The sequence below is a fragment of the Rousettus aegyptiacus genome, unplaced genomic scaffold, assembly GCF_014176215.1.
Source record: "Rousettus aegyptiacus isolate mRouAeg1 unplaced genomic scaffold, mRouAeg1.p scaffold_m13_p_12, whole genome shotgun sequence".
In the NCBI taxonomy this organism is placed as follows: Eukaryota; Metazoa; Chordata; class Mammalia; order Chiroptera; family Pteropodidae; genus Rousettus; species Rousettus aegyptiacus.
In genome coordinates this window covers 82052996-82077588 of record NW_023416287.1, presented here as the reverse complement: position 1 = coordinate 82077588, position 24593 = coordinate 82052996, and the positions used below count along the sequence as shown (strand labels likewise).

Below are 24593 nucleotides of genomic sequence, written 5' to 3'. Positions count from 1 at the left end.
TCTGAAAACAAACAAAAAAAACAGTAAAAGCCAGAGAAATCTTTTATTAGGGGTTTTGCTCTGATCTTTTTTTTTTTTTTTTTTTTTTTTTTACGGTTTTTGCCTTCTAGATCTCAAGCATCCTTCGTCCCAAGAGTCTTGTCTCCTGCAGTTGCAGTGAAGCGCTGGCCGGGCTGCCGGCAGTACCCATCAACACCCCTCAGTCGGTAAGGTTTGAAGTAGTTCATTTCTATTCGGATCACGTAATAATTTGGACTCCTATGAATTTCTATCTTTTCACATCTCCTCCATCTCCCTAATTAATTTCTATTTCTTCTTCTGGGTTCAGCTAAAACGCTTCCTCTCTGTGAAGCCTAACTTGACACTACTTTAGAATTCATCACGCCATATGCTCTCTTTGCCCATCTCTGTTTGGAGGACTTATTCCACAGTGTTACAGTCCTTTGCTAGATTGTGACCTCATCGGCAAGAAGAAAATAGAACACAGAACATATGCTCGGCATATGCTGAGAGTTAATACATGCTTGCGGACTGAATGAAAAAGTTTCATTGTAGCACCTTTAAGTTATTCATACATTTTTACTAAAATTTAAAGTGCCACGGGTGGGGCAAGTTTTAGACAATACATTTCACGTTTGGGTAAATCGAAGTGCTAAGTCATCGTGACACTAGTCAAAACAAGAAGGTGTGGGCAACAGAAGCTACACGCAGTTTCCTTCGCTCTGATGATTCCACGACACCTGCTCTGTAATCTTTTGTCCAGAGTCTTGTCCAATCTTGATAGATGTATATTTGAGAGATACTCACATAAGTAAAATACACCCCTGATGCGCGACTAGTCATAACTTCAACATTCCATATAGACACACACACACACACACACACACACACACACACACACACACACACATATATGGAATTCCTTCAGAAGGTAGCAACACTTAGCAACATGGTGAAGACCTTGGTAAATAAGGTGGAGCCAGAGCCTCCCCTTTGGGTAAGATGTCCAGCCTTACTGTTAGAAATAGACAAAACAATGTGAAAATCCATCAGTTCCAAAGGACACAATTTATAATCTTGTTTATCTACGCTTGGTGAGGATGTTTAAATGCTACTAAAAATAGAAGCTCACGTCTATCGAGTACTTACTAAGTACAGCTCTTGAAAGCATTTCACAGGGATAATTTCATGGGTTTCACGGTGATTTGATACCCACAAATCAGGTATGTGCTAGATTCTTGGCCTTCTCTGGGAAATCCTAGAACATTGAGGAGTTTTGGCTGTCTGTGGTCTCCTTTTGAAACAACTAAAACTCTCTACCAGATCTATCTTCTCGGGATACAGTAGAGGACTTTTTCAATGAGCGAGAGGGTATATGAATTAAGGCTATAGTTTTACTGTTACTTTAATCATCATAATTAGCATGTATTTACAGCAAACCTGATGATGCATGTCCATGAGAAAACAGGAGGTTACTCCAGATACTTCGTGTAGTCACAATTCCTTTGTTCTTCTGTGCTTGGTGGGGGAGGTACGGGCAGCTTTCTCATCTGTAGAAAAAAGACTGTATCCCTTTGATGGAGGTAACTGTCAGACAGAATGAATGGATCTCACCTTGCTCATAAGAGTGCTGTGAATTGCTTACCTATTTCCTACAGATGCAAAAGCCTCTCACTCAGAAGAACACTAATTAGAATGCTTGCATAAGGACTTTGCGTAGAGAAACTTGGGAAACTAGAAACAATTCAAGTTCCAAAGGTCTGTGAACTCCTTTCTCAGGCAAATGATCGAAGCAAATGTGAAGAACGGGTCCGAGATTAGCCATCACGGCAGGATCAACGCAATCAAAAAACAAGATCCCGAGATGTTAGCACAAAATGATGGAACCAAGAAAAAATGTACAGAGACAAGAAGTCTAACTGCCTTTTCCAGGCATCCATTCTTCATAGAGCTGCCTCCAGAAAATTTCAGGTCTGAGTAGAGGGACGGTCACCTGGAAGCATACAGTGCATGCTCTGTCCCTGTAAACAATTACCAGCACGAGCCTCTCTGTGGTCTTTTTCAGTTTGTAAACAGCAAAAAGAACTGAACGTTTAATTTTTGAAATTCTTCTGGCTTTTCTTTTTGACCTTTGGTATTTGTATGTATTGACGATCTCTAAACCATTGTACAAAAACACCTTGAAGTGTCAAGCTTTAAAAATGAGTCTTCTTTTCTCTTCTCCTGTGCAGCTTGGATTATCTTGGCCTTGTCAAAATACATTCTCTAGTTAGAGGTTGGAAATATTTCCCTCCTGGCTCCAAGGTATTGATTTTCTTCAACACTCAGCTCCGTCAGTCAGCCGAAGGGGTGAAAGGTGAAAGTTCACCCAGCACCGCTTGGTTTTTCCTTCCTATTAATGTCATGCCCTTTCCACATTTGATCAGTTTATGTAATCACCAAGCATATAGAACTGGTACTGCCCCCGTCTTCCCTACAAGGATACATTGAAGCCATCAGGAAGGAGACGTTAACACAATTCCTGAGATGAACACTGAGTGTTTGAATAGGGCCAAAGATGTTGCAGTCAACTCCTTTAATGCTTATCTATTTCTTAAAGAAAAATTATACAGTTACACGATGATTGACTCCATTCAAGATGTCCTATAGTCTTATCTGAAAATTAAAGAAGTACACTCACTACTAACACACAGAAACCCCTGTGAGCCACGATGACCTATTTTGTTACTCTTGCTTTTTCTGAAAACCAATTACACCTTTTACCTCAGGGATTCAAATTCAACTCCAAACTGAGTAGTATTAAATGAAATGAATTTAATGATTTCAGACTAGCCCCCCACCCCGGGGCAGACAACTCATGTCATCAAATCTGACAAGATACAATCTGGTACAATTAACAGTCTAAGAGAAACGCTGGGGCTAAAGCAACATGCATGCAATTCCCTTGCCCAAACCACAGAGGGTGCTGTTGAGTTTCTGGTAGGCGCGCATCCCTGGTTCTCCCGCCCGGGCAGTGTGGGCAGGGGGATTTCCTGCTGTGCTCTGTGAACAAGGTTGCCTTTCTAGCTCTCCAGGGAAGTGAATAATTAGATGGAAATAGAAGGCTTAATTTGGTGCTAAAGAGAGTGGGGGTGGAGGAGAAAGCATATGGATTTTGACTGAGAATGTTTAAGAGCGAAGAATGTTTTTAATGGGAAAAACAATCTTCAGTACAATTTGGTTTATTTAACACACATATGTACAGAGCAACATTCAGCACATATAGAATCTACTAAGTGGAGTAATCGGGAAACGGCTTGAGAGGCGGACGTTTTAATTCATTTGCTGTACTCAGTGAGTCCGATCATTACGTTTTCACGCAGGCGTCACGCCATGCCATCCTTCACTTGTAAATTACGAAGCCGAATGTGTCGCTACATTTACAAGAACAGGTCCAAATACGGTGCCAAGGAAATCAATAAAATACTAAAAGCGCACACTGGATGACAATACCAAGTTTACCTCGGTGCTGCGAAATCTAAGCTGTGACGAAGTTTGGACTGTGGTTGTCAAAATAACCGAGGAGAGGTTTGTGTCAACGAGAATGCAAATATTAGTTCAGCAGTTAGAGCTATCTGTCTAACCATCAAACATCGCCCGCCCCACAGTTTCGTAACCGTAATATTCCACTGGCCAATAATTTTGGTTGTCTGTGAAGACAACGTGTGACAGGCTGGCCGCCGCCCACTGCCCGGGTCCTCTGGCTGCCACCGCCTTGTTCTACATCCCTGCGGTGCGTGCCGACCCTCTGTGTATGTGTGGTGGTCTCACGCCTTCCTGCAGATGCGCTGAGCATTTTGCTTTAAAAAAAATCTCGAAGGTATTCTTCTATTTCATCATTCCAAAACAGCTGTGTAGTCTAGAATAAATTAATCCCCATTTCGGTTCATAAAGTAAACATGTGCTGGGTTCGGGAACCCACTGGAAAAGCCAAGTTCATCTTTTGTTTACTTCAGGTTTCTCTATCTACATTGAACATAACAGTCTGTTCAGCAAACAAATAAAGTCTACACCGTATAGTTCTGTTTCTTCCTGGAAACTACATATATAATCTTTATAAATACAATGTACATGCATGTGGCATAAATTCACTTTTGAAAGAACACCCAAAGTCTACAACCAAGGAATAGTACAGGTTTGCCATCAATGGAAATAACATACTTTATATTAAGAAGAAAGAGACGTTCTAGTGGTCTTAATTTCTTAACATGTTCTTTAAAAATCTGTTTCAATAAAATAACAGATGTATTTGTTCCCGGACTGTCACCCTACTCTTTTGTAATATTACATCGACTCTGACTGCTATGCTTTTTAAATTAAATCTCCCATCGTCCTCTTGGTTTCACATATTTTCTCTGAATTTCACAAGTCATTTTTTATTTTTACATTAATAAACCATTTTACCCAACTAACCAGCCAATCAACAATCAGCTAACTCCCCAATAATATACAGATCAAGGTGTGTTAGGAGCAATTCATACAAAATATTACTTTATGGATTTTTTTCCCCATTACTATGAGCAAGAAACAGCAGAATTTGACATAAGAAAGCAACCTTGTTAAAGCTGACTACAAAGTGTGATGTACACTTCCATTGCAATGTTTGCTCAGCTTGATCGAGCCCTCATATTTCTACATATACTCCTGAATGCTTGTGCCATAGTTACTAATTTTCTAGGATACTTGTTTGAAAGAAAGGCTTAGTTTTCCTTTAATTGATCAGTAGTAGTTTGAGGGTGAATTGTAACTATTATGTGATAAATGACATGGGAACTGCACATCTGTAAAGTTTCTGGAAGAAAGGGGTAAGCTCTTTCTTCAAAAGATCTGTAGCAACAGATGCAGTGTCGTCTTTTTAGATATATGTTACGCTTCCAAACTGGGTTCTTTACTACAAAAGTCTAAGAGATTAGTTAATAGCGACTGATTGTTATATTTAACTAGATCATAAGTAGTGATATTTTAAACTACTAAATACAGCATCACTTAAGCAGGATATGAGCATTTTAGAGGGCAAGGTGTCTGGGAAACTGTATTCTCCATGAGGAAAAAAATTTTTTTGGTATATTTTCTCATTCATTTCACATTGGTTACATGTTAATAAAGAAGGTAGTGGCTAAGCCCTAGGAAATTGAATTGAGTGATTTCCTAACCATCAGGTGAAGGAAAAAAAAAAACACATGTAAACAAAGAATCTTTTTGGTAAACAACGGTGTGTTTTAGGAAATCCGAAGGAAAATAATTTTGACAATTAGGACCAGCACGTTACCTCAAAGTCCGACGTCGAAATGACCAGGCTCAAGCAGTACTTCAGAAGTGGGGTGTAGCGCGAGGAAGACGCTGGCCTGGGCTGGGAGCGCAATCACAGTGCTTATTGATTTTCGGGCTCCCGGGGCCCCCAGACACAGGAGCGCTCCTGGGGCCCACAGCCGGCTTCCCCTCCCCCTCCAGCAGGAAAAAAAGCCCTAGAGACAGAAGGGTCACACCCTGCAGGGCGGTGCGGGCGTGCCTCTGAATCCATGGGTGGCACGAGCAGGAGTCTACCCCGAGAACCATGCAGAAGTGACACGGGCCTGGCCGCGCCCCCGGACGACACTGGCGTGGGCAGGCACTGAGGAAGGACCAGCAGAAGGGAGGACGGGGGGACCTGTGCCTGGAGGGCCGGCGGCGGTCCTCAGACCATGAAGCGGTGCTCCTTCCCGTCGTGCGCCATCAGGATGACGTTGCGGTTGGAAGTCCAGATGAGCCGGGCCAGTCTGAGCGCGTTGTGAGAGCCGGGCGAGGCCGGCTGCACCGGGGGCACCTGGTAGGTTTTCACGCAGCGCAGCTGGGGTGCCGAGTTCAGCATGCCGATGCTCCCCAGCAGCGAGGTGTTCATCTGCGGGGGGGACACACACAGGGACATGAGAGCACACGCGTCATTCAAAGCCCTGCTTCTCTTTCTCTACCGCACAGTGGTTCAAGCGGCACACGCTCCTGGTCACTTTCTCTTCCGCACAGCTTATTCATGCTCTAAGAGGTTATTCTTAACCTTGAAAATGATCCTCTCAGGGTGTGTCAGAGCGTTCTGACCCTGTCACAGTGCGTGCGTAAATCCCGAGAAGTTCTGCTTTGCGGGTAGAACGCGCCCCCAACGTCCAGGAAACCGCGCATGCGGTGAGACCGCGCGGTCAGGCAATACCTGGAAACCATGGGGGTGTCAAACCGCAGACCTTTTTGTCCTTCAACAGCAGTGCCAACTGCATCCCCTGAGGGGTGAATCCACGAAGACAAGTTTGGGGACTCATAATTAGTTCAAGAAAACGAAGCAAAGTTCAGCGGTTGACGGAGTGCGAGGTTATCGGATCAAAGCTCAACACTTAACCCCTCCCCCTTCTCTGTCTCCCAACACCTGCTCTCCTCACCTGCTTTTTTAAAAAAACTCAGTCTCTGGAAAGCTCTAGTTTATTTTGAAGGGAAAAACACGAATCGACTGCAGCTCAGTATTGGTTTGCTGCTGTGCTCAGAATATACTTTAACACGTATTGGTAAATACATTTTTATTATTTGGTGACTTTTGTTTTTTTGGCGGCTTTTCTGGGTGTGATTTAAAGTTTAAGTTCTTTGAATCCACTCACGTGAGTGGAAAACAACATGGAAATTATGGCTCCTGAACAACTCTGCATTCAGGTAAAAGTGCTAAATACTGCACGGCAGTTACCTCGGGGAGCTGCTGTCGGAGAGACGGTGTCTGGTGAATCCTTTAGAGTTTAAATGTTACTTAACATTCTTTCAATGCACATATACTGTGGCATTGCGAATCGCATGGAAAGTATACTGTGAATCAGGAAAGGGGTCTTGGAAATGATATTTCTCCCCACACCAATTTTTGTTTCCAATTCTTCACTCCAGTGAAATCTCCACCTAAATGTGTAGGATTCCGGGGATGGGTACGAAGCATGCAGATTATGATCCAACGTGCACCAGTGGTTGACACGTGAAACCTGGTCAAATCCTCCGACATTTGAGATGTCTTATTGCTGATATCATGCCCTGCATTTGGATCAGTACGAAACAGAAGCCATTCCTTTCTCTGGCCCTTCTCAGCGGCAGGATGGTGTCAGAGGGCGTAAATCATGGCATCTCTAGCAGGATACGTGCAGGCTCCACTGACATTTTCACAATTTAAATCATCTTGAGTAATAACCCTTTTAAGATGACTAATGTTACTGATTTTACTGCATTAATAATAGTGCCGAACACAACACAGAGGTGAAAAAAATCACTAGTGTACGAGGTCACATTTTAAAACCAAATGTATGGTTATCATTAACTCTTTCTGTTAAAGTTCAGTTAACATTTAAAGCTGGGCAGTACCTTCTTGTCATCCTCCATCCTTCCCTCCTTTCTTTCCCTTCTTTTCCGAAAACTCCATAAAAAAAAAAAAAATCAATGACTTACTGATTTCTAGAGGTTCCCAAATAGATTCCATATAAATAATGATGGTGAGCTTGATTTGATATTTCTCATTTGTACAAAAAGTAACAGCACATAATAATTTAGTCCTCTTACAGAGCGTATCCGAATGATCCAGAAAATTGCTGGTTAAAATTAACCAGCATCAACAGGCATACGGTGCTTTTTAAAAAATCTAATTTCTCAGTTGATAAATAACCACAAAGTATTTTTCATTCTTTATGGATTTTCCATGAAAATATGTATGAAGCTTGATTTCTGCTGGCGGCTTAAAATGTGAAGGGTATCCAATATGTTCAGACACTTTATTTTCAATTCTTATCTTCAAATTTAGCCACATATAACAAGTGGGTTGAGGGGTAAAGGGGGACAGGGAGAGAATATCTTATTGGAATAGTACAGATGGAAAGTTTTTTTTTTTTTTTTAAAGCCCATTACTATATCTGGGTTCCCTTTACAAGCTGAGCCATCCCTCAAACGACTGATAAATCGATTGACAAATGCCTTCGGTAGGGTCAGCCTTCCTGCCTCTGAACAGGCGATGCCTAATCCTGCAAGGTATGTAACTATTATAGCTGCATGCAGCTGGAATGATGAGGACCCTCGTGTTAACTATAATTCGCTGCTCCTCAGACCATCCTTTCCCTATGACCTCTACTTCAATTTAGAGATGAATATGAAGTAGTAAGGATGAGTATTAATTTTTCCAATAAGCTCAAAGAACTCTCACCGAAACAATTAACCATTTTGTTATTCAATATTAATGTTTTCTTGGCCAGTGACTGGCTATAAACTATGCTAAAGTAAGGGCAATTAGAACCTTGAATGAAGACTACCTGGAATTGTAATATCTGGTAACACTAAATTTTTTCCTGATTACAAAGATAAATAAATACTCATTGTGGAAAATTCGAATAAGAAGAAGTATAAAAAAAAAGAAAGTAATCCCCTGGAGTCTCATTTCCCAGAGATAATAACTAACATTTTAGTAAACACCTTCCAGATCTCCAAGTATATATACAGATAAGGAGAAGCTAGTTTAAAGAATTTTACATAAACAGGCTCATATTAAAAGGCAGTTTCACAACTGTTTTTTCCATTCACCGAAATGTTGAAGGCCATCTTTTTATGTTAATAAATACAGATTGACATCATCCTTTTCGAATGGTTGAATAGTTTTCTGTGTGATGGAATAAATAAAAATAAATGGAACCAATATTCCTCTAATTTGTTATTGTCACTTCTGAGAGAGGATACTTATCTGTTGGAGGGTAGTGGTAAAATTCAGGTGAGAGAATTAGCGTTGTATTTGATTACTAAATACCCCTGGATCAAATATCAATGAGTACATTGAAGTGAAATATTCAAATTATAGAAATATATTGTCGGAGAGTCAAAGGAATGAAATGATTACCAAATTACATCATTTAATAGCTGGGTATATAAACTGACTAAAATGTAACTTTGGCTTTTTCCTTCTCTTTAAAAATAGTGCTTCACAAAACCAATTCTGTGAAGATTATTTTCTGAACACACAGAAACACATACAGATGTAATTCATCAAAACAGGAAGTGTTTTAATGCTATTCTCAGTATAAGTAATGCTGCACACAAACCTTTTACTAAGTCTCACTTGAGTAATTATCCAACCAATATTTCTCATTAACACTCATTTCTCAGCAAAGATTTTAATAGCTGATAGCTTTTATAAGGTTCTGTATTAATAAGACTTCATTAAGTTTTCAAAATATATTACAGTACATTTACTGGAATAATATAAAAGTGTCATCATACATCATTAGAACCAAACAATATGTATCTAAATAAATCGGCAAAGTCCATTTGGGGAGAGCAGTGGTAGATCCAACACTGCTTTCTGGATTCTCTTCAATTCAAATAAAAACCAGCTATATGCCTGGAAGATGTTTAACTGTATTTTCCTGATAAGGCTGAAGTAATGTTTCTGTACCTGCCACTTAAACTCCAACACCACGCTGGGTCTAATTTAAGCGCCTGAGAAACGGGCTGCATTTTAAAGTTGGGCATTGGGTTTAGAGGCCGGAAGGGCGTGGGCGCTGCCTAGGCCGCTCTGGGGCTGTGTCCTCTGAGCACCTGCACGTGCGGGTGACGTGAGGGCCCCTGCGGCAGACAAGCGTGTGGGACGAGGAAACGGCGTGCGCAAAGCCTCACGAGCGGGCGCACTGCGCAAAGCCCAGGGACAGCAGCCCGAGCCTGAAGAGAACTGCAAGACCAAAAGGCATCTCGGTGAGAAGGCGTGTAACGGCTGGCCCTGCTCTCCAGGGTAAGAGAGGGGGCCGACCACGGTTCCATCAATGAGCTGCACAGGAACTTCGATAAAAACAGAAAAATATTCAGGATAGGGATGAACACATCCAAACAGACCCTTAAACATCTAGAGAAGGGGGGAAATGTTTACCACATGGAAATTTAGGAAATTATTAGAAAAAGTTTCAAATCTGGCTAATTTAGGAGGTACTCCTTTATATAAGAAATTATGTTTTCTAGGGAAGTAAAACTGGACAAAATAAATAAATAAATAAAAAGCAGGGACCTGTGACTTGCAGATCCTGTGTCCCGAAGGCACAGGCCAGCACCCAGCACTTAGATACCGAATCAATGTTAAACGAATGGAATTGGCATAACGTTCCTCCCGGATTTCGGCAGAACATGAAATAAGGGAAAATTTGTATCGAAGTACAGCTTGTGTAACGGAGACCACAGTGTAGACGTGAGTAGGAAAAAGCAGTTGGTAGGAAATTCTTTGGAGAGCCGTGGCTGCGAGAGCCCAGTATGGACACCTGATGGACCCGCTGCAAGCCTTCAAGACTGCGAAACACGAGTCCTGTGCTCACCCGCCGGGGAAGATGAAGACTGGGTGAGATCTCTAAGGAAATGTGTACTATGAGCTAATTAAGATGCTAGAGATATATTCTGGAAGAAAGAATAATGAGATAATAAAGCAGAAAACTAAATTAGACGAAGAGTTAGGAAAAGTCTGTGACAGATTTAGAAGTTGTCATAAGCTTTAATATAATGTTGTTAATGAAGTAATTTATTATATCTGTTTTACATTTTATTAGCTACTGTTTTTTTTTTTTTAAAACTACTGTTTTTAAAAAGAACTGTTATGCTGTGCTGAAGGCTTGTTTAAATTTTAATTTGTCTTTTAGCTTTCAAAGCAATAAACTGAATCTCACAAAACAGACTTGTATCCTAGGGAAGTTAAGATAACAACAAAATTTTAAAAACATTTTTTGGAGAGGAGTTGGTAATGTTTCTTAATAATCAGGAGTAAGGTAATTTTAAAAAGATGGGATAGAGATTACTCACTGAAGATGGAACAAGTTCTTTTGAAAATATTAGTTGTTCAAAGTTAATATTCACTTTAATCAGAATCAAACATAGGCATTTTCATGAACTGCCACAGTCAATGATATTTGGAGGATTTTTAGAAATGTTTTGATAGTTTAGGAATGAATAACATAATGTGAGAAATTCAGAATGCAAACAAAATGAGACAGTTCAAACAGGGCGTGAGTTGATACCGGCTGCCTTTTCCCCAGGCCCTCTGCCCTGTGTGAGCTGTCTCACCGCCGTGTGGAAATTTACAGTCTAAGCATGGCTTCCTTCTGCCCGATTCCTCTCAGGCTACACCCTTAGACACATTGCGCCCTTGCTTACCTCTGACCCGCTGCTCCCTCTCCCTGAACTCCACTCCCCTCTGCCCTTCCTCAGCAGCATCTCATGCCACTTCACGTCCTCTGTGAAGCCACCTGACGACCTCTTCTCAGGTTCTCCTGAGTATTGTCACTGCCTGTGTATTTACCTGTCTCTCCCTCCGAAAGTTCTGCGAGGGCAGACACCCCTCTTTCCAGGTTGCTAGATGCATTCTCTGTGTAACCCACATGCTAGCATCTGGCACCTCATCGGCAAGCAATATAAACTTGATATTTGAGGAAAGAAGGGAGAGAGGGCGGGCAGGCACCGTGGGAGGTCTTCCCTAGGAGAAACAGATTGTGCCATATACTGAAGACCCTCTAGCATCTACACTTACCTGCCAGAAAGAAATGTGGCTGTCGGTGTTTGAGTAGGTGGCAAGGTATCGTCCATCAGGAGCAAAGGCCACTGCAGTGATCGGTCCCTTGTGTCCATGGATGGTCTAAAATAAAATTCAGAGCCATCAATTGTACGCATTTCACAGAACTATGACACACACACACCCAAATGCATTTGATGTTGAACAAGTTATGTTACAGATGTTAGCTACTGTAACATTCTTTAATTTATTTTTAAAACCAGGCTAGAAAAATCAGAAAAACGCCCAAAGTTCTCTCAGTGGTTTATCCAGGGGCTTCAATCTTGTTTTGAGGAGTTACCTGTCTCTGAGTTGGACAGATAGCATGAGTCCAAAGAAAAGCATATATTAATGGGAAAACCAATATGTGAATTCATTTATGTCCATTAGAGAGAAGAATTTTACAATTAATTAGGAAAGTAAGAAACTGATCACCGAATCTATCCAGGAACCTCACTTACCTTAATGAAAAAACAATCAAAGCTGTATTCTAACATCCCTCTTCTGGAAGGAGTTAAACAGTATAATTTCAACCCTTTAATAATGATATATTTTCATGTTTTATGTTTCATTTCCCAGCAGTAACACTGTGTTTGAATGCACATGCCTGCATTTAGTAAACATACATATACGTACACGTGTTGCAGTTTTGAGCACACATATAAATCAATTACTATTAAAAACAAGTTAATAAGGATAATTTTGAGCCTTTGCCAAATATCTCATTGATTTAACCATGAATAAAAGAAAAAGGATGTTGTATTTTAGACTAGGTCTTTGATAGAAGGTTTTCGCTAGTAAAAAATTATATTAAAGTTTAAGGATATTATGCTATTGAAAACATTGCGATACTAAGCAAAGTAGTATAATACTGTATTAATGCTCCTACGCTCAACCATTAAAGACCAATATTCAGTCTGACCACAGGCTGTAGGTGGGTCTCCTCCCTTTGTCTAGAAAGAAATGGAGAAATGTGTTAAACCACAACAATCCCAGGAAGGTTCGTTTTCATCTGCTGTTTCTTGATGAAGAACTGTGAACCTTGCATCTCGGCGGGAGCATCAGGCTCATTCTGTGATCCATCCCCAAACGTACTGTAAATTTCTGTAAGATTCTTTTCGTAATTGACATCTGAGTGATTACGGTGAGGAAGGAAAGGAGGAGAGAGGAATGTGGACACAGCGTGCTCCCCAGTGCTCTTTGGATTCTGTTCTTTCCTGTCATTAGACTTTCAAGGCACCATGGGATCCAAAATAATGCATGTTCTTCAGCAGAGGAAAATGTTATGCTAATACAGCAGTGGGCCTGGGGGGTGGCAGGGGACTCTGCTCTGAGGCACTGGCTGGCTGCCTTTGGGTGCCACCACTTATGGGACCTTGGCAAGTTATTTAGGTTATTAATCTCAGAGCACCCATGTCTATAAAGTAGGCATGATGGTGATAATGATATTGATGATACCCGCCTCAAAGAACTTTGTGACAATTACATGAGTTAATATCTCTACATAGCATTCTGCCCAATGCATGGCACAGAATAAGAATTCGATAAATACTATTAATGTTTGTGTTACTCCTCCTTACCTACAGATGACCAGATAGATATACATACTTGAAAGTTGCTAAGAAAGTCAATCTTAAATGTTCTCACCTCAAAAAAAAAAAAATGGTGATTATGTGGCAATATGGAGGTTTTAGCTATGAAGGTAATCATTTTGCAACACATAAGTGTATCGAATCATTACCTTAAACTCACACAGTGTCATACGTCAATTATATGAAAAAAGCAAGTAAAAAATGACCAGACAAATGTAAACAATCACAGAACTCAATTACTTAAATACACCATTCAATAAAACACATACACACACAAAAGCCCTAATCATATATGCCAGAATCAGCACCAGCTAACTAACATTCAAGGTGGTCCAGAAACAGATTCCAGACTTTGGCATTTTATGGAGCAGATGGAACTGTCCATGGTACTAGCCCAGAAATGTGGTACTAAAGTAACAGAGTGAGCATGCTGAATAATTATTGCAAAAAGCCAGCTTAACACTGTCTATATCAGAATGAAAATTATTGTAGGTGCAGGAAAAATGTAATCAATTAAAAGGGGAAAAACTGACCATTCCCACTTACTAGGTCAGCTTAATGAACAATCATTGGGAGAAGCAGCTTTAATTGTTTTTGTTTGTTTGTTTGTTTGTTTAAATTAAGATTCAGTTATGCTAAACATGTGAAATTCTGTTGGGCCGACCTGAGGCTATTAATGATTGAGGCAGTTGATCAGCAAGACCTTGCTTCATAACAGAGGCTGCAAACTGAAGGCCCTTAAAGCTTTGGTTTGGCCTGCAAAATGTTTTTAAAAAATGTTTCTGAGCCTGTATTCTAATTTACCGGATAGCATGTAAAATCGATTCCTAGCCTCTCCTAACTGGAAGCTCTGGCAATTCTGGGCCTTCCTTCTCACGTGGCGACATCAGGGCTGAGAAAAGCTGGCCCCTTCGAGCTCCGTTTCGCCAGTCCCAGCCCTGACACGAGAAAGGGCCCACGTCTGCAATGCCTGCTGCCCACCTCTCTTAGTTCCTGGTCCCTCGTGGCAGCTGAGGTGACCCTTCCCATAAAAATATTTGATTTACAATAGTTTCTTCCATGCTCTGGGATCCCAGTCTGCATCTAAAAGTTTGAGTAGACTGAAAGCCCCTCTAAGAAGCTGGCCCTTCTTGCAAGCCCCCTAGAGCCCAACTCAGGGTAGAGGTGGATTGATACTCCTTTTGGAGTTTGGGCCCCTAAATCTCAAAAGAGAATGAACGCTAAGCCCGCCTCCTTCAGATCAGCATCCTTCCTTCACCAGTGCTTGAGACAGTAAGAGAATGCAACAATGAGTTGCCTAGAAACCAGCAGGTCCAGAGGGTGTACCAGCCCAATGGCTGCACTGATGTGTCTCTCTGAAGCTAAGTTAGCCCGGATGTAAAGGCAGAAAACCAGAACAGGCTCCTTCAGAAAAATCTTCATGAAATACTTCATATTACGTCTTTATATTTTCTAGAAAGCTGGTATGTAAAACATCCACCTGAATACTTCTGTGTCAGCTGGAGACATTCTTTGTTATGTTATCTAGTGTCTAATAGAAGATCCCGTGAATTAATTCAAAGTTCATCTTGAAATTTTCTGCCAGGAAAATGTTTAACTTTCCAAATAAATTTTATTGTCTTAAAAATCATGTAATGATAATTGCATAATTTAAAGCGTGCTTGCTTTACTGCCAGGACTACATTTATGCTCATTCTATGCGCTTACTGATAAATACTTGGTAGTCATGTCACTAATCATTGTCCCGTTTTCCTTTGTTATTGTTGCTGAGGTCCTGTTAGAGACTGAGCTTAATTTGTTAGTTTCTTTAAAGTCTGTTTTAGACAAAGGGGGACTGCACTTTAGATCGAAACACATAAACACACACACACACACACACGCACACACACACACACACACACGCACACGCACTATACCGCTAGGTACCCCACAGGGCCCTTTTGAAGTCACACAGAGGAAAACCACTGAGGACTGACTGCGCTGTCAGCTGAAGGACAGACCTGTTGTCTTATAAGAAAGCAAGCACCACTCATGGAGGCTCAGAGGAGCGCGTGGTTTTAAACGGTTTGGTCCATCTGGTGAGTTCATTACAATCTCAGCCTAAGAGGTGCTTCAGCTCTCAGTGTAATGGAAATGTTGTCACTGTCCTTTGTTCGGAATCTCTGAACTCCTAAGATCCGTGCAGGCACCACCTGAACTGACTTGAACCCCCACTCTGGCCTGAGAGCTGCAGCTGTGCGGGGATCACAGTGAACCTGTAAGTGCTTTGGGATGCGGCAAACCCAACAGCTGGGACCCTAAATGCTAAGGGAACATTTTCCAAAATAACAGGCTTGGGAATGAAAGGAGGTTGGGTCTACTTTTTATATGCGAATGAGTATCATGTCTTGTTATATTTTTAGTCAAAGAAATTGCTGTCTTGAATAGACAGAAATGGAATATAAAGAAATTAATCTAATTCAAGAAGTGCTATGAACAATAAGAGAAATCAAGCAATTATCCCTAGCAGGAGACAGAGTGTTGAATTGTTAAACACCCACTTTTCCTTTTCTTATGAAAGAAAAGGAACTGAGAGGCTGGATTAATAATGAGCAGTACTCGCACTCACTCAACAGTGTTAAACGGGCACTTTCCATGTGCTCTGCAAAGAAATATAATTAGCCCGGTCACACAGAGAAGGAGAGACACGGATTTCTAGAATCAGTTGGTCAGCGTCAAATAGAGCTATAACTGTCTAGAGTTCTTGAAATCCAGCTTCCAAATGACCAATTTGAGAATTAAACCCAAAAGTAGGACTCTATGACACCCACTTTAAAAACTGAATAAGATCAAAGAGAATATTTTATATTTATTTGCAAGTCTCATCACTTCTTTGAAAGGAAGGAAAACAACCAACCAAAGGAAATATTTTCTTACTTTTAACATAAACTGTGAAGGTTTCCAAAAGTAGGTAAAATTTTGCTATAATAAATACCATCACAGGGAAATGATTTGTGAAGTAGTGACCCATGTATTTTGTACAACATTTGCTAAAATAGAGTGAAAAATGAAAGAACTTTGACTGAAGCATCACGGCTCTGAGGTCTGGGGGTGCTGAGAGGCAACGAGGTTGCTTGGTGCCAGGCCTTCGGGGAGCAGCATGGCCGTTTTGGGATGGAGGTAGGCAGCTGCCATTTGGGGTGAGCCTGAATGAAGTGTCTATCTGTTTATGCAGGCAGGACGTAGGTTGGATGGGCCAGATATTTAGAGAAGTGAGAGCCTAGGAAGTGAGGGTGAGCCCTGCAAAGAAAAGGAGAGGTAATACCAGAGACCTACAAATACGCGTCTTCCCAGTGTTCGTCCCAGGGCACTTGAGGGCATGCTCCCCTCGGTACCTGATGCACCACCCACACATTTGGTTTCTGTACAGGCTGTGCCAAAGTCAGGGCCGGTAAAGAGGGAGGACCAGGGTCTGACTTGCATGCTTTCTGACATCCCAGTACAGGAGACCACCGATGTCATCGCTGACGGGCAGGGAGGTAACTGCTCAGGCCAGAGGGAGGACAAAGACATTGCTCAGACTGACAGCTTTGTTTGGTAGGCAAGGGAAAGACTCATCAGAAAAGAGCCATTTCAAAAGAGTTGAAAAGTTAGGAATTAATTGCTTTCAAGGAAAAGACTTCTCCTTTCTTGTCTCCGAAGCCACCAATTTGTGAAAATTTTGTTATATATTTAAGGTTCATCTGGTCAAAGAAACAAATTATAGATTCAATAAATAATTCAGGCAGATGATAATGACATTAAAAAAAAAAAGACAGTCTCATCTGTGGCCGATTAGAAAGCTCGAGTAAAATTTAATTATCACTATGAACTAAGCCTTCTGCAGCCCTTTTGGGCATGGGCTCTTAAGGCTACACGATGTAGCCAAGAACATTCAAAGGTCACACATTCTTTTCTGTATGCGGACAGGGTGGCCTTAAAACAGGCCAGGCAGATGAAAATCTATTCTTTTTAAAAAATATCTCTAGAGGAGATTCTGAAACCTCCCCCGAGGACCCTTTCCGGTGGTTAACAATGTGTGCTGTCACAAAATTTTTCCTTGTATCAAATCTAAATCCCAAACGCTACAGTTGCAGCCCGCCTCCTCTCATTCTAGCCTCAGCAGAGATGGAGACCAGCTGGTCACCAGCCTTAGCATATGACTCTATCTTTTATAGACCTGAGGACTGTTCTTGCAACTTGCCCTTTTTTACTTATTTTTTATTTTCAGGATCAAAAAAAAAAAATGTCAGAGACTATAACTTTTCCTTTCGGGTTTCATTTTCCAACTTTAAAGAAATCATTTCTGTGGCTTTTCCTTAACTCTCGCCAAGTTTTCAGTCGTGGAACTTCCAGCTGGACTGAGGACTGGAGCAGGCCACCGGATATCACTATAGTTTCTCATAACGCCATGCAGGAGGCCCGGCCTTACGCTTATTCTATCAGAAACATGCAATGCGGCGGCTGCTGCTGCTAGAAGACGATTTACTAGAACTCCTTGGCAAGGAAGAGCTGGTGAAGTTGCTGGCATGCAGGTGGCTGCCATTCGAAATGCTTCCAGTTACCTCTGAGAGACCAGGGTGTGGCCACCTGCGCCCAGTGGATAGTCTTGGTTGTGTTCGGATCCTGAGAGGCTTCCACTGACAAAACGCGGGCCACCAGTTCCTGTTCTTAATCCTCTTCTACTATACATTCCCAAAGCCATCCGTACTAATGTTGCATCCTGGCTGCTTATTTTCACTTAAAAGTGCACTTCCATTCAACTACTGCCTATGGATCCTTTTCTATTTCTTTGTCTACTTCTTTGATTTATTAAATCTCGACCTGTACATCGCATCACTTGGATGCCCGAGAGAATAGTTTGTCTCATCATTGTGATCACTGATAAAAATGAATCGTAAAACTTCATGCTTTAATTTAAAATTTAAATAAATGGAAATACTGCCATTTATGACAACATGAAGGGAACTTGAGATAATCATGCTGAGAGTGAAATAAGCTAGACAGAAAAAGTTGAAAATCTGATGATTTCACTTATATGTGGGATATAAACCTAAAAGCAGCAAATGAGCAGGACAAACAAACAGAGACTCATGGACATGGACTATAGACTAGTGGTTACCAGAGGACTATAGAGTAGTGGTTACTAGTGGGGTAGGGGAGGAGGGGTAGGTAGACAAGATAAAGGGGGTCAAATATAGGGGGGTAGAGGAAGGTTGAAGTAGGTAAAGGGGATCGAATATATGGTAGCTGAAGGAAACTGAACTCTGGGTGGTAAACACACAATAGAATATACAGATATTAAACGATAACGTACACTTGAAAATTACATGATTGTATTAACCAACGTTACCCCAGTAAACTTAATAAAAAATAATAAAATAAAAAAAATGGGTTTATCAAAAGTCAACTGCAAAACAGCTTTTGTCATCATTCAGAAGAATTTTAAACCTATACATTAAAAGGTGTGTAAGAGTGCGTTACTGTGCTAGGCACTGGAAGGAATCCAAAAGTACTGCAAGTACTTTTACAAAAACTTCATAACCTTAACATATGAGCTCTAAGACATAAGAATACTATATCATCCCCTACTTTGCAGACGAGAAAACAGAGGCACAGAGAGGCAGGCTGACTTGTTTTGCTTAGAATCCAGGCAGTCTGGCTCTAGGGTCTGTGGCCTCGCAGAATGCCCGGTAAAGTAAAACTATAAACCGCCAGTCTTCGACTTGCACACACCTGATTTTCCTATAACTGGCACTTTTGTATGTTATACGCCAACAATTCCAGATGACTTTCCCAGGCCAAATGATGAAGATCTGGGGTGATGCCCGCTGGTGCTCGGGAGCTGGGTGCGGCCTCCGCCCGGGCAGCTGCAGCAGCTGCTGGGGAGCGTGAGCTCGTGCGGAGCGGGCCTCATGCGAGGGGAGCATCTGCCCCGGCGCCCTCAGGCCCAGGGGGCCTTATGGACCCCTCGACTCCTGAGCCCAGGTGGCCTGGAGGTGGCCTCCAGAGACCTTCAGGGGAGGTCCCCGGACTGGTCCAACCTCTGTTCACACCCTGGTGTTACCCTGGTCCATCCCATCTCCCCTCTTGCCATCCCCGTGAGGATGGCAGAGTGACACCCCTGCGCGGGGGTCCCGAGGGAGCTCACTCGCCCCGCAGTCCTGCTGACTCGTGGGGAGAGGCAGGGCCCCCCAGCCTCCTGCAACAGCGTCCTCACGCCAGCTCCAGCAGTTTACACCCCTTAGCACGGAGGCTTAAAGATCAGAAGCTACCCTGTCCCTCTTCATCATCTAGGAGGGAGAAAGATGGCTGTGTCGGCTCCCCGAGACGCCCAGGCCAGGGGCGGGGGGCGGCCCAGTCCCTCTCATCAGCATTCTCTCCCCCCACCCCACCGCCATGCTGGCCCTGCGTGCCTGAAGGTCTTCACCCTCCCATCAAGTCATCTGTGCCCCAAAGAGGCAACACCTACCTACAAGCACCATAAATAAGCCTTTCTCGAGGAAAGGAGCATTATAAAATCAGCGGACTGGCTCTTTCTTACTTGAGACACAAAACAGAAAAACTAAAGGTACCTACCGAAATGAAAGCAGATGGTACCCATGTTCCCAAAACTCTCGAGCTGCAGAGAGCCCCGCTCGTCCCCGTCCCCGGGCGGTGCTGCCGCAGCGTCGGCAAGGAGCCGAGGGGCCGCCCTTTGGCGGTTCTACAGGGAACCTGAACGGAGGTGTGAGGGCTCAGGATGGGTTGTTTATCTCTCCAAGTTCTTTTCCTGACGGAGGGCCCAGCTGATGCTTTTTATTCGCGTTATGCCAACTCTGTGTTATAGAGTCAGCCCTCTGCCGCATGCTTCAATCCAAGGAGGACTGGAACTAGTCAGTGAATTATTTTCTAGTGCCATGTAATGGAAAAGAATATACATTTGGGGTGAAAGACTAGTAGATTTGGTATCATTTTAACATCTTAATGGAAAATAGATTTAAAGATAAATATAATCAAGTGAGCTATCTTAAGTTTTATTATAAAATATAAGGCCTCAAGTGAACAGACTTTCTTTATTCCTTAAAACCAGCTGCAGCATTTATTCTATTTTGTTACTGAAAGTTACTTACATGGCACTTGGGGATAAACCGACAGTGACGAATTAAAGGAGCTTTTCGATATCTACATATTGGTAATCCTTAGAAATGAGCAATAGTTTTTGAAATTGCCTGGGTGGAGGATAATACACCCACATATATGTGAACACACACACACACACACACGCACACACACACACACACACGCACACACGACCCGCTTCCTCAGAATAGTAAGAATCAACATTAATGGTCAAGAGATTGTTTCACAATGGTAATTTAGGCAGTCGTAATAATTCCAGATTTTTATTACACTGAGGCTTTTATTTATAATATCAATCATAAATGATTAAAATTAATTTTTAAAAGGTCTATGAATGAACAGATAGAGAATAAGCATTTAAATCAATAGCCGTTTTCCGATCTTAAATTGTTACAGTCAAAACGGCAACCTCTGTTAAATATATACTGGTTTTAAGAATTTTTTCCCCTTCTATCCAACTAAGGAACTTTTTCAGATTCAAAGAATAAATTTCCGTACATCTCACCAATTAACATCTAAGTGCTCCTTCCTCCTTATCTTGCTGATAATCAGGGGTTGGCCACCCCCCTGACCCCCCACACCCTTCTTCTGCTTCACGAGGCCAAATATTTTCAGGATGAAGTAACTATAAAATACTCAAATTATATGCAACTGATATGCCCTTTCTTGGCATGCTGAAATGATCAATTTTATTGAATTATACTTTGAAAATTATGTTTGCCAAAAATCCCAAACACTGCAACTTCCGATTATTTTAAAACATGATTACCACTAATGCCTGGCCAATAAAATGACAGCGGTATATCAGTATTGTGAGTGCGAGTCTGAAGTACAATAAAGACAACATGAGGAAAAAAATCTACTTAAAGACATAATGCAAACCTTAACATTTTTCATATAATTCAAATTTAAGAATAATTAGTCGTATTAAAGATATGCTCCAACATAGAATGCTAACGTGATTTAGATAAATGTGGTTCAGTTTTAAGTAAAAGGAGAGTGAATACTTGTTATGAAATATTCATATTGCTGGGATGAAATAATTATAAAACACTTATTAAAGTATGCTTAATAAGTTACTAAAAATGTTTTATTTGGATTTGGGTAGATCCAGAGCTAACTGATTTTTCATGAATGTTTCTAAAATAAATCGGTTCAAACCCATGCTAGAAATTTGAAAGCGTACAAATTTTTGCTTCTGTATTCTTGGGCTGTAAAAAGTCTGTTGTAAATATTTAAAGAATTCTTAAGAACCGAACTAACGTAAAACGGTCATATAATTTTTTAAGGAAGACAAGATAAAATACTGTTAAAGGTAACAGTGTGCCTTAAAAGTAAACCTCCGTTGCTTCCACCTGGAGCCCCTCAGGGACCCGGACCGCCGCGTCAGGAAGTGAGAAAGATCGATCTGGAGCTCAGGAAAAGGTTTATGGAAAGGGAGACGCGGAAGGCATGGATCCTGCACTCAGCACCCTTCCTGGTGCACAGCAGTCTCTCCATGAATATGTGTTAAATGACCTAACAGAAGCTGTTGACGTAACCCATGAAGAGCAGAGAACAAAGATCGAAAAGATGCTAATGAAGGAACAGAGGACAGTACTCGTGTAAGGAGTGGACGGAAAGAAAGAGCCGGGTCTATTTTAAAACCGCATACTTGAAATCTTAGTTATTAGTGATATCTTTATTTTTAAATAAAAGATTTCAATATCGTTCCTAATTTACAAATCACTTTTTAGGGAGAGAATTTTGTGATGGAGCACTGTCGTTAATACCTAACAAAACTGCTTTGAAGTTTGGTAATATTTTACCTTCTAAATGATAACCCACTAACCCACTATCAAACAGCAATTATTTGAGGTCAAGAAGTAAATCATCAGAAGGTCAAATTTCTAGGATCATAAACATATATTTGAATTAGAATTACATTTATAATTCCAAACTCCCGATACTAGTCGACTACCAAAACTGACAGTTTAGTACCTTCAGTTTTAATTTTGCTTCAATTTCATCGGTTAACTACAAATTTTGATATTTTAGAAAGGTCATTATATAATGTATTTAAGATTTCTCTAAATATAATCACAAAAAGACAAAAAAGATACATCATTTAAAGAAAGATAACAAAAAGAAATTAAAATGGAACCATGTATGTGTGTATACATACACACAACAAATGGATTTGGCCACTCAATTTGACATATTGATCCTTTCCAAAAATAAAATAAATATTTTAACCAAGTTAATCATTTATAAAAGCTCATATTAATAATCACGATTACCAATTTTGTTCTGATAGAAATTTCAATGATTCACTGGATTTATACACTTGAATCAATGCAATATATACTAGATACTTTCCTAATTATCGTCATACCATGCATATTTAAACAAGCATTCCCTACAGTTTGGTCAAAGAGAACTCATTTAAATCTAAAGGGAAATGAATTAAATAGTCTATTGCTGAGATTAAACTCTACAGGACTATCTACTTGATATTCTTAGGGTGGGAGATAGGCTGGCTTAAGCCTTTGTATCTTTAATGCAATCATATTGCCTAGTGATAAGCAAAACTAAAAGGCCAATTCATTATAAAATTCAATATCTGGACCATCAAACTCTTTAGCACTTAATAAGCAATTAATATCCGTCAATGGAAAATGTTTTGGCAATACATGGAAATCAATAACGCTGGCCCACTTGTTGCACTCCAGCACTGACAAGCTATCCAAATAACTACAATCCTTGAGGGAAACAACTGCTTTGATGTTTTAATTTATGTTCTTCACAAGAAAACACGAATCCTTTGAAGCCCTTGTTTGTTTATAACTCAGAATGCACTTTTTAGTAGCCTGGTTATAACAGCCACCATGTAAGTGACCCATAGAATGTGCATCTTAAAATAACATTCTATACCTTACTGCAGATACTGTTGAAAGAATACTTACTACTATGCACACTGATTTTATTCACTTTTGAACAAAAGCGTGTAAAACTCAAGCAAACACCTTCTATTTAAAATAATATTTTCCTTTGAGGAGTAAGTATTTACAGAAGGCACATTGGACACACTTCTGAAGGTCTGATAGAGTGTGTGTATGAACTCTGGACTAGTAAAAGTGATCTGTAACAGAAGCATGATTTTTATTTTGAAGGGTTTTTTTAATTTTTAAATTACAAAGAATAACCAAAAAAGGAAACTAGAAATGACCTGTAATCCTACCGCTTTTTGAAGTACCTTTAATAAAACTGGAAATCCTACCCAACTACTCTTACTCATCACTCAGTTCCACGCCTTTGGCATACATCCTTCCATACTTGCTATTAGCATGTTTTTGAAATCATAAAGTTTATCGGTTTTTCTTAGTAAGAACTATTTGGTATTCCTATGCATTATTTTATTTTTTTTTATAAAAATATTTTTTCAGAGATGAGACTCACAGTAGTCAGATGATTTTAAATGTTAAGATTAAAACTGTGCATACTGTGGTAAGTGCATGCTCCTCCCAAATTTACTTTTGCTTAAAAAAAAAAACCAACATTATTTAACACATATTTAGTTGCTTATATGGTTTGGAAATGATAGAGACTCACCATTTTTGTAAAACAACAAAAAGGCAGGTTGCTCTTTTAAAGAAGAGGGTTCTCTCAAAAGGAAATAGTATAGCTAAGAATATTTTTTACAATTTTTTACAATATTATGATACTGGTTTTATGGTAAATGTTTTCATTTAATAATCAATTGAGATTAATATTTAGATGCAGCACTCCATGTTAAGATTGCCTGCTGTAGCATTCACTATAAACTGGCTCACACTTCTTGTTTTACTCATGGAGAAGTCAGAGCCCCCAATCCGAGCCCACAGAAAGGCAAAGGATGCGCACGGGGTTTAAAAAGACCGATCTTGTAAGAACTTCTTTTTTTTTTTTTTTTAAATTCTTAATAATTAATTTTATCAAGAAATAGGAACTCGTTCTATTTGTAGTTCTGTATATTCACTGTGTCACGCCATGCTATTCTGGTAATTTTTCCTGGGATCACATGTCAGCGACACTTGTACAGGCAGGAGGATGGAGCCGTGTTTCCATACAGGCGGTCATGATGCCCGAGGTCCTAGAGTCTGTTTGGAATTCAGCTGATGGAACTCTAACACACAGAAACACTGCCACAAGCAGCAGTTAGATTGCTAGGCCAGCCTCAAAAGCTCAGAGAATTTTTTGTTTTTTTCCCAGGCGAGGCAAGGACCTTGTCAGTTTACAATCCTTTATTTTTA

General features: G+C 40.6%; 1 protein-coding gene across 5 annotated transcripts in view; it reads right to left on the bottom strand.

The window, feature by feature from the left end:
* Nucleotides 1–2794: 2794 nt before the first annotated feature.
* The window catches only part of WDR7 (WD repeat domain 7), a 274160-nt gene continuing 252361 nt past the window's right edge, over nt 2795–24593 (bottom strand). For all 5 annotated transcript variants that reach the window (XM_016129135.2, XM_016129138.2, XM_016129137.2 and 2 more), the window contains 2 exons: nt 11570–11674; nt 2795–5917 (listed from right to left, as the gene is read on the bottom strand). In XM_016129135.2, the coding sequence (XP_015984621.2) occupies nt 5714–5917; nt 11570–11674 (309 nt within the window). In that variant the 3' untranslated portion in view covers nt 2795–5713. The remainder of the gene's footprint in view (nt 5918–11569; nt 11675–24593) is intronic.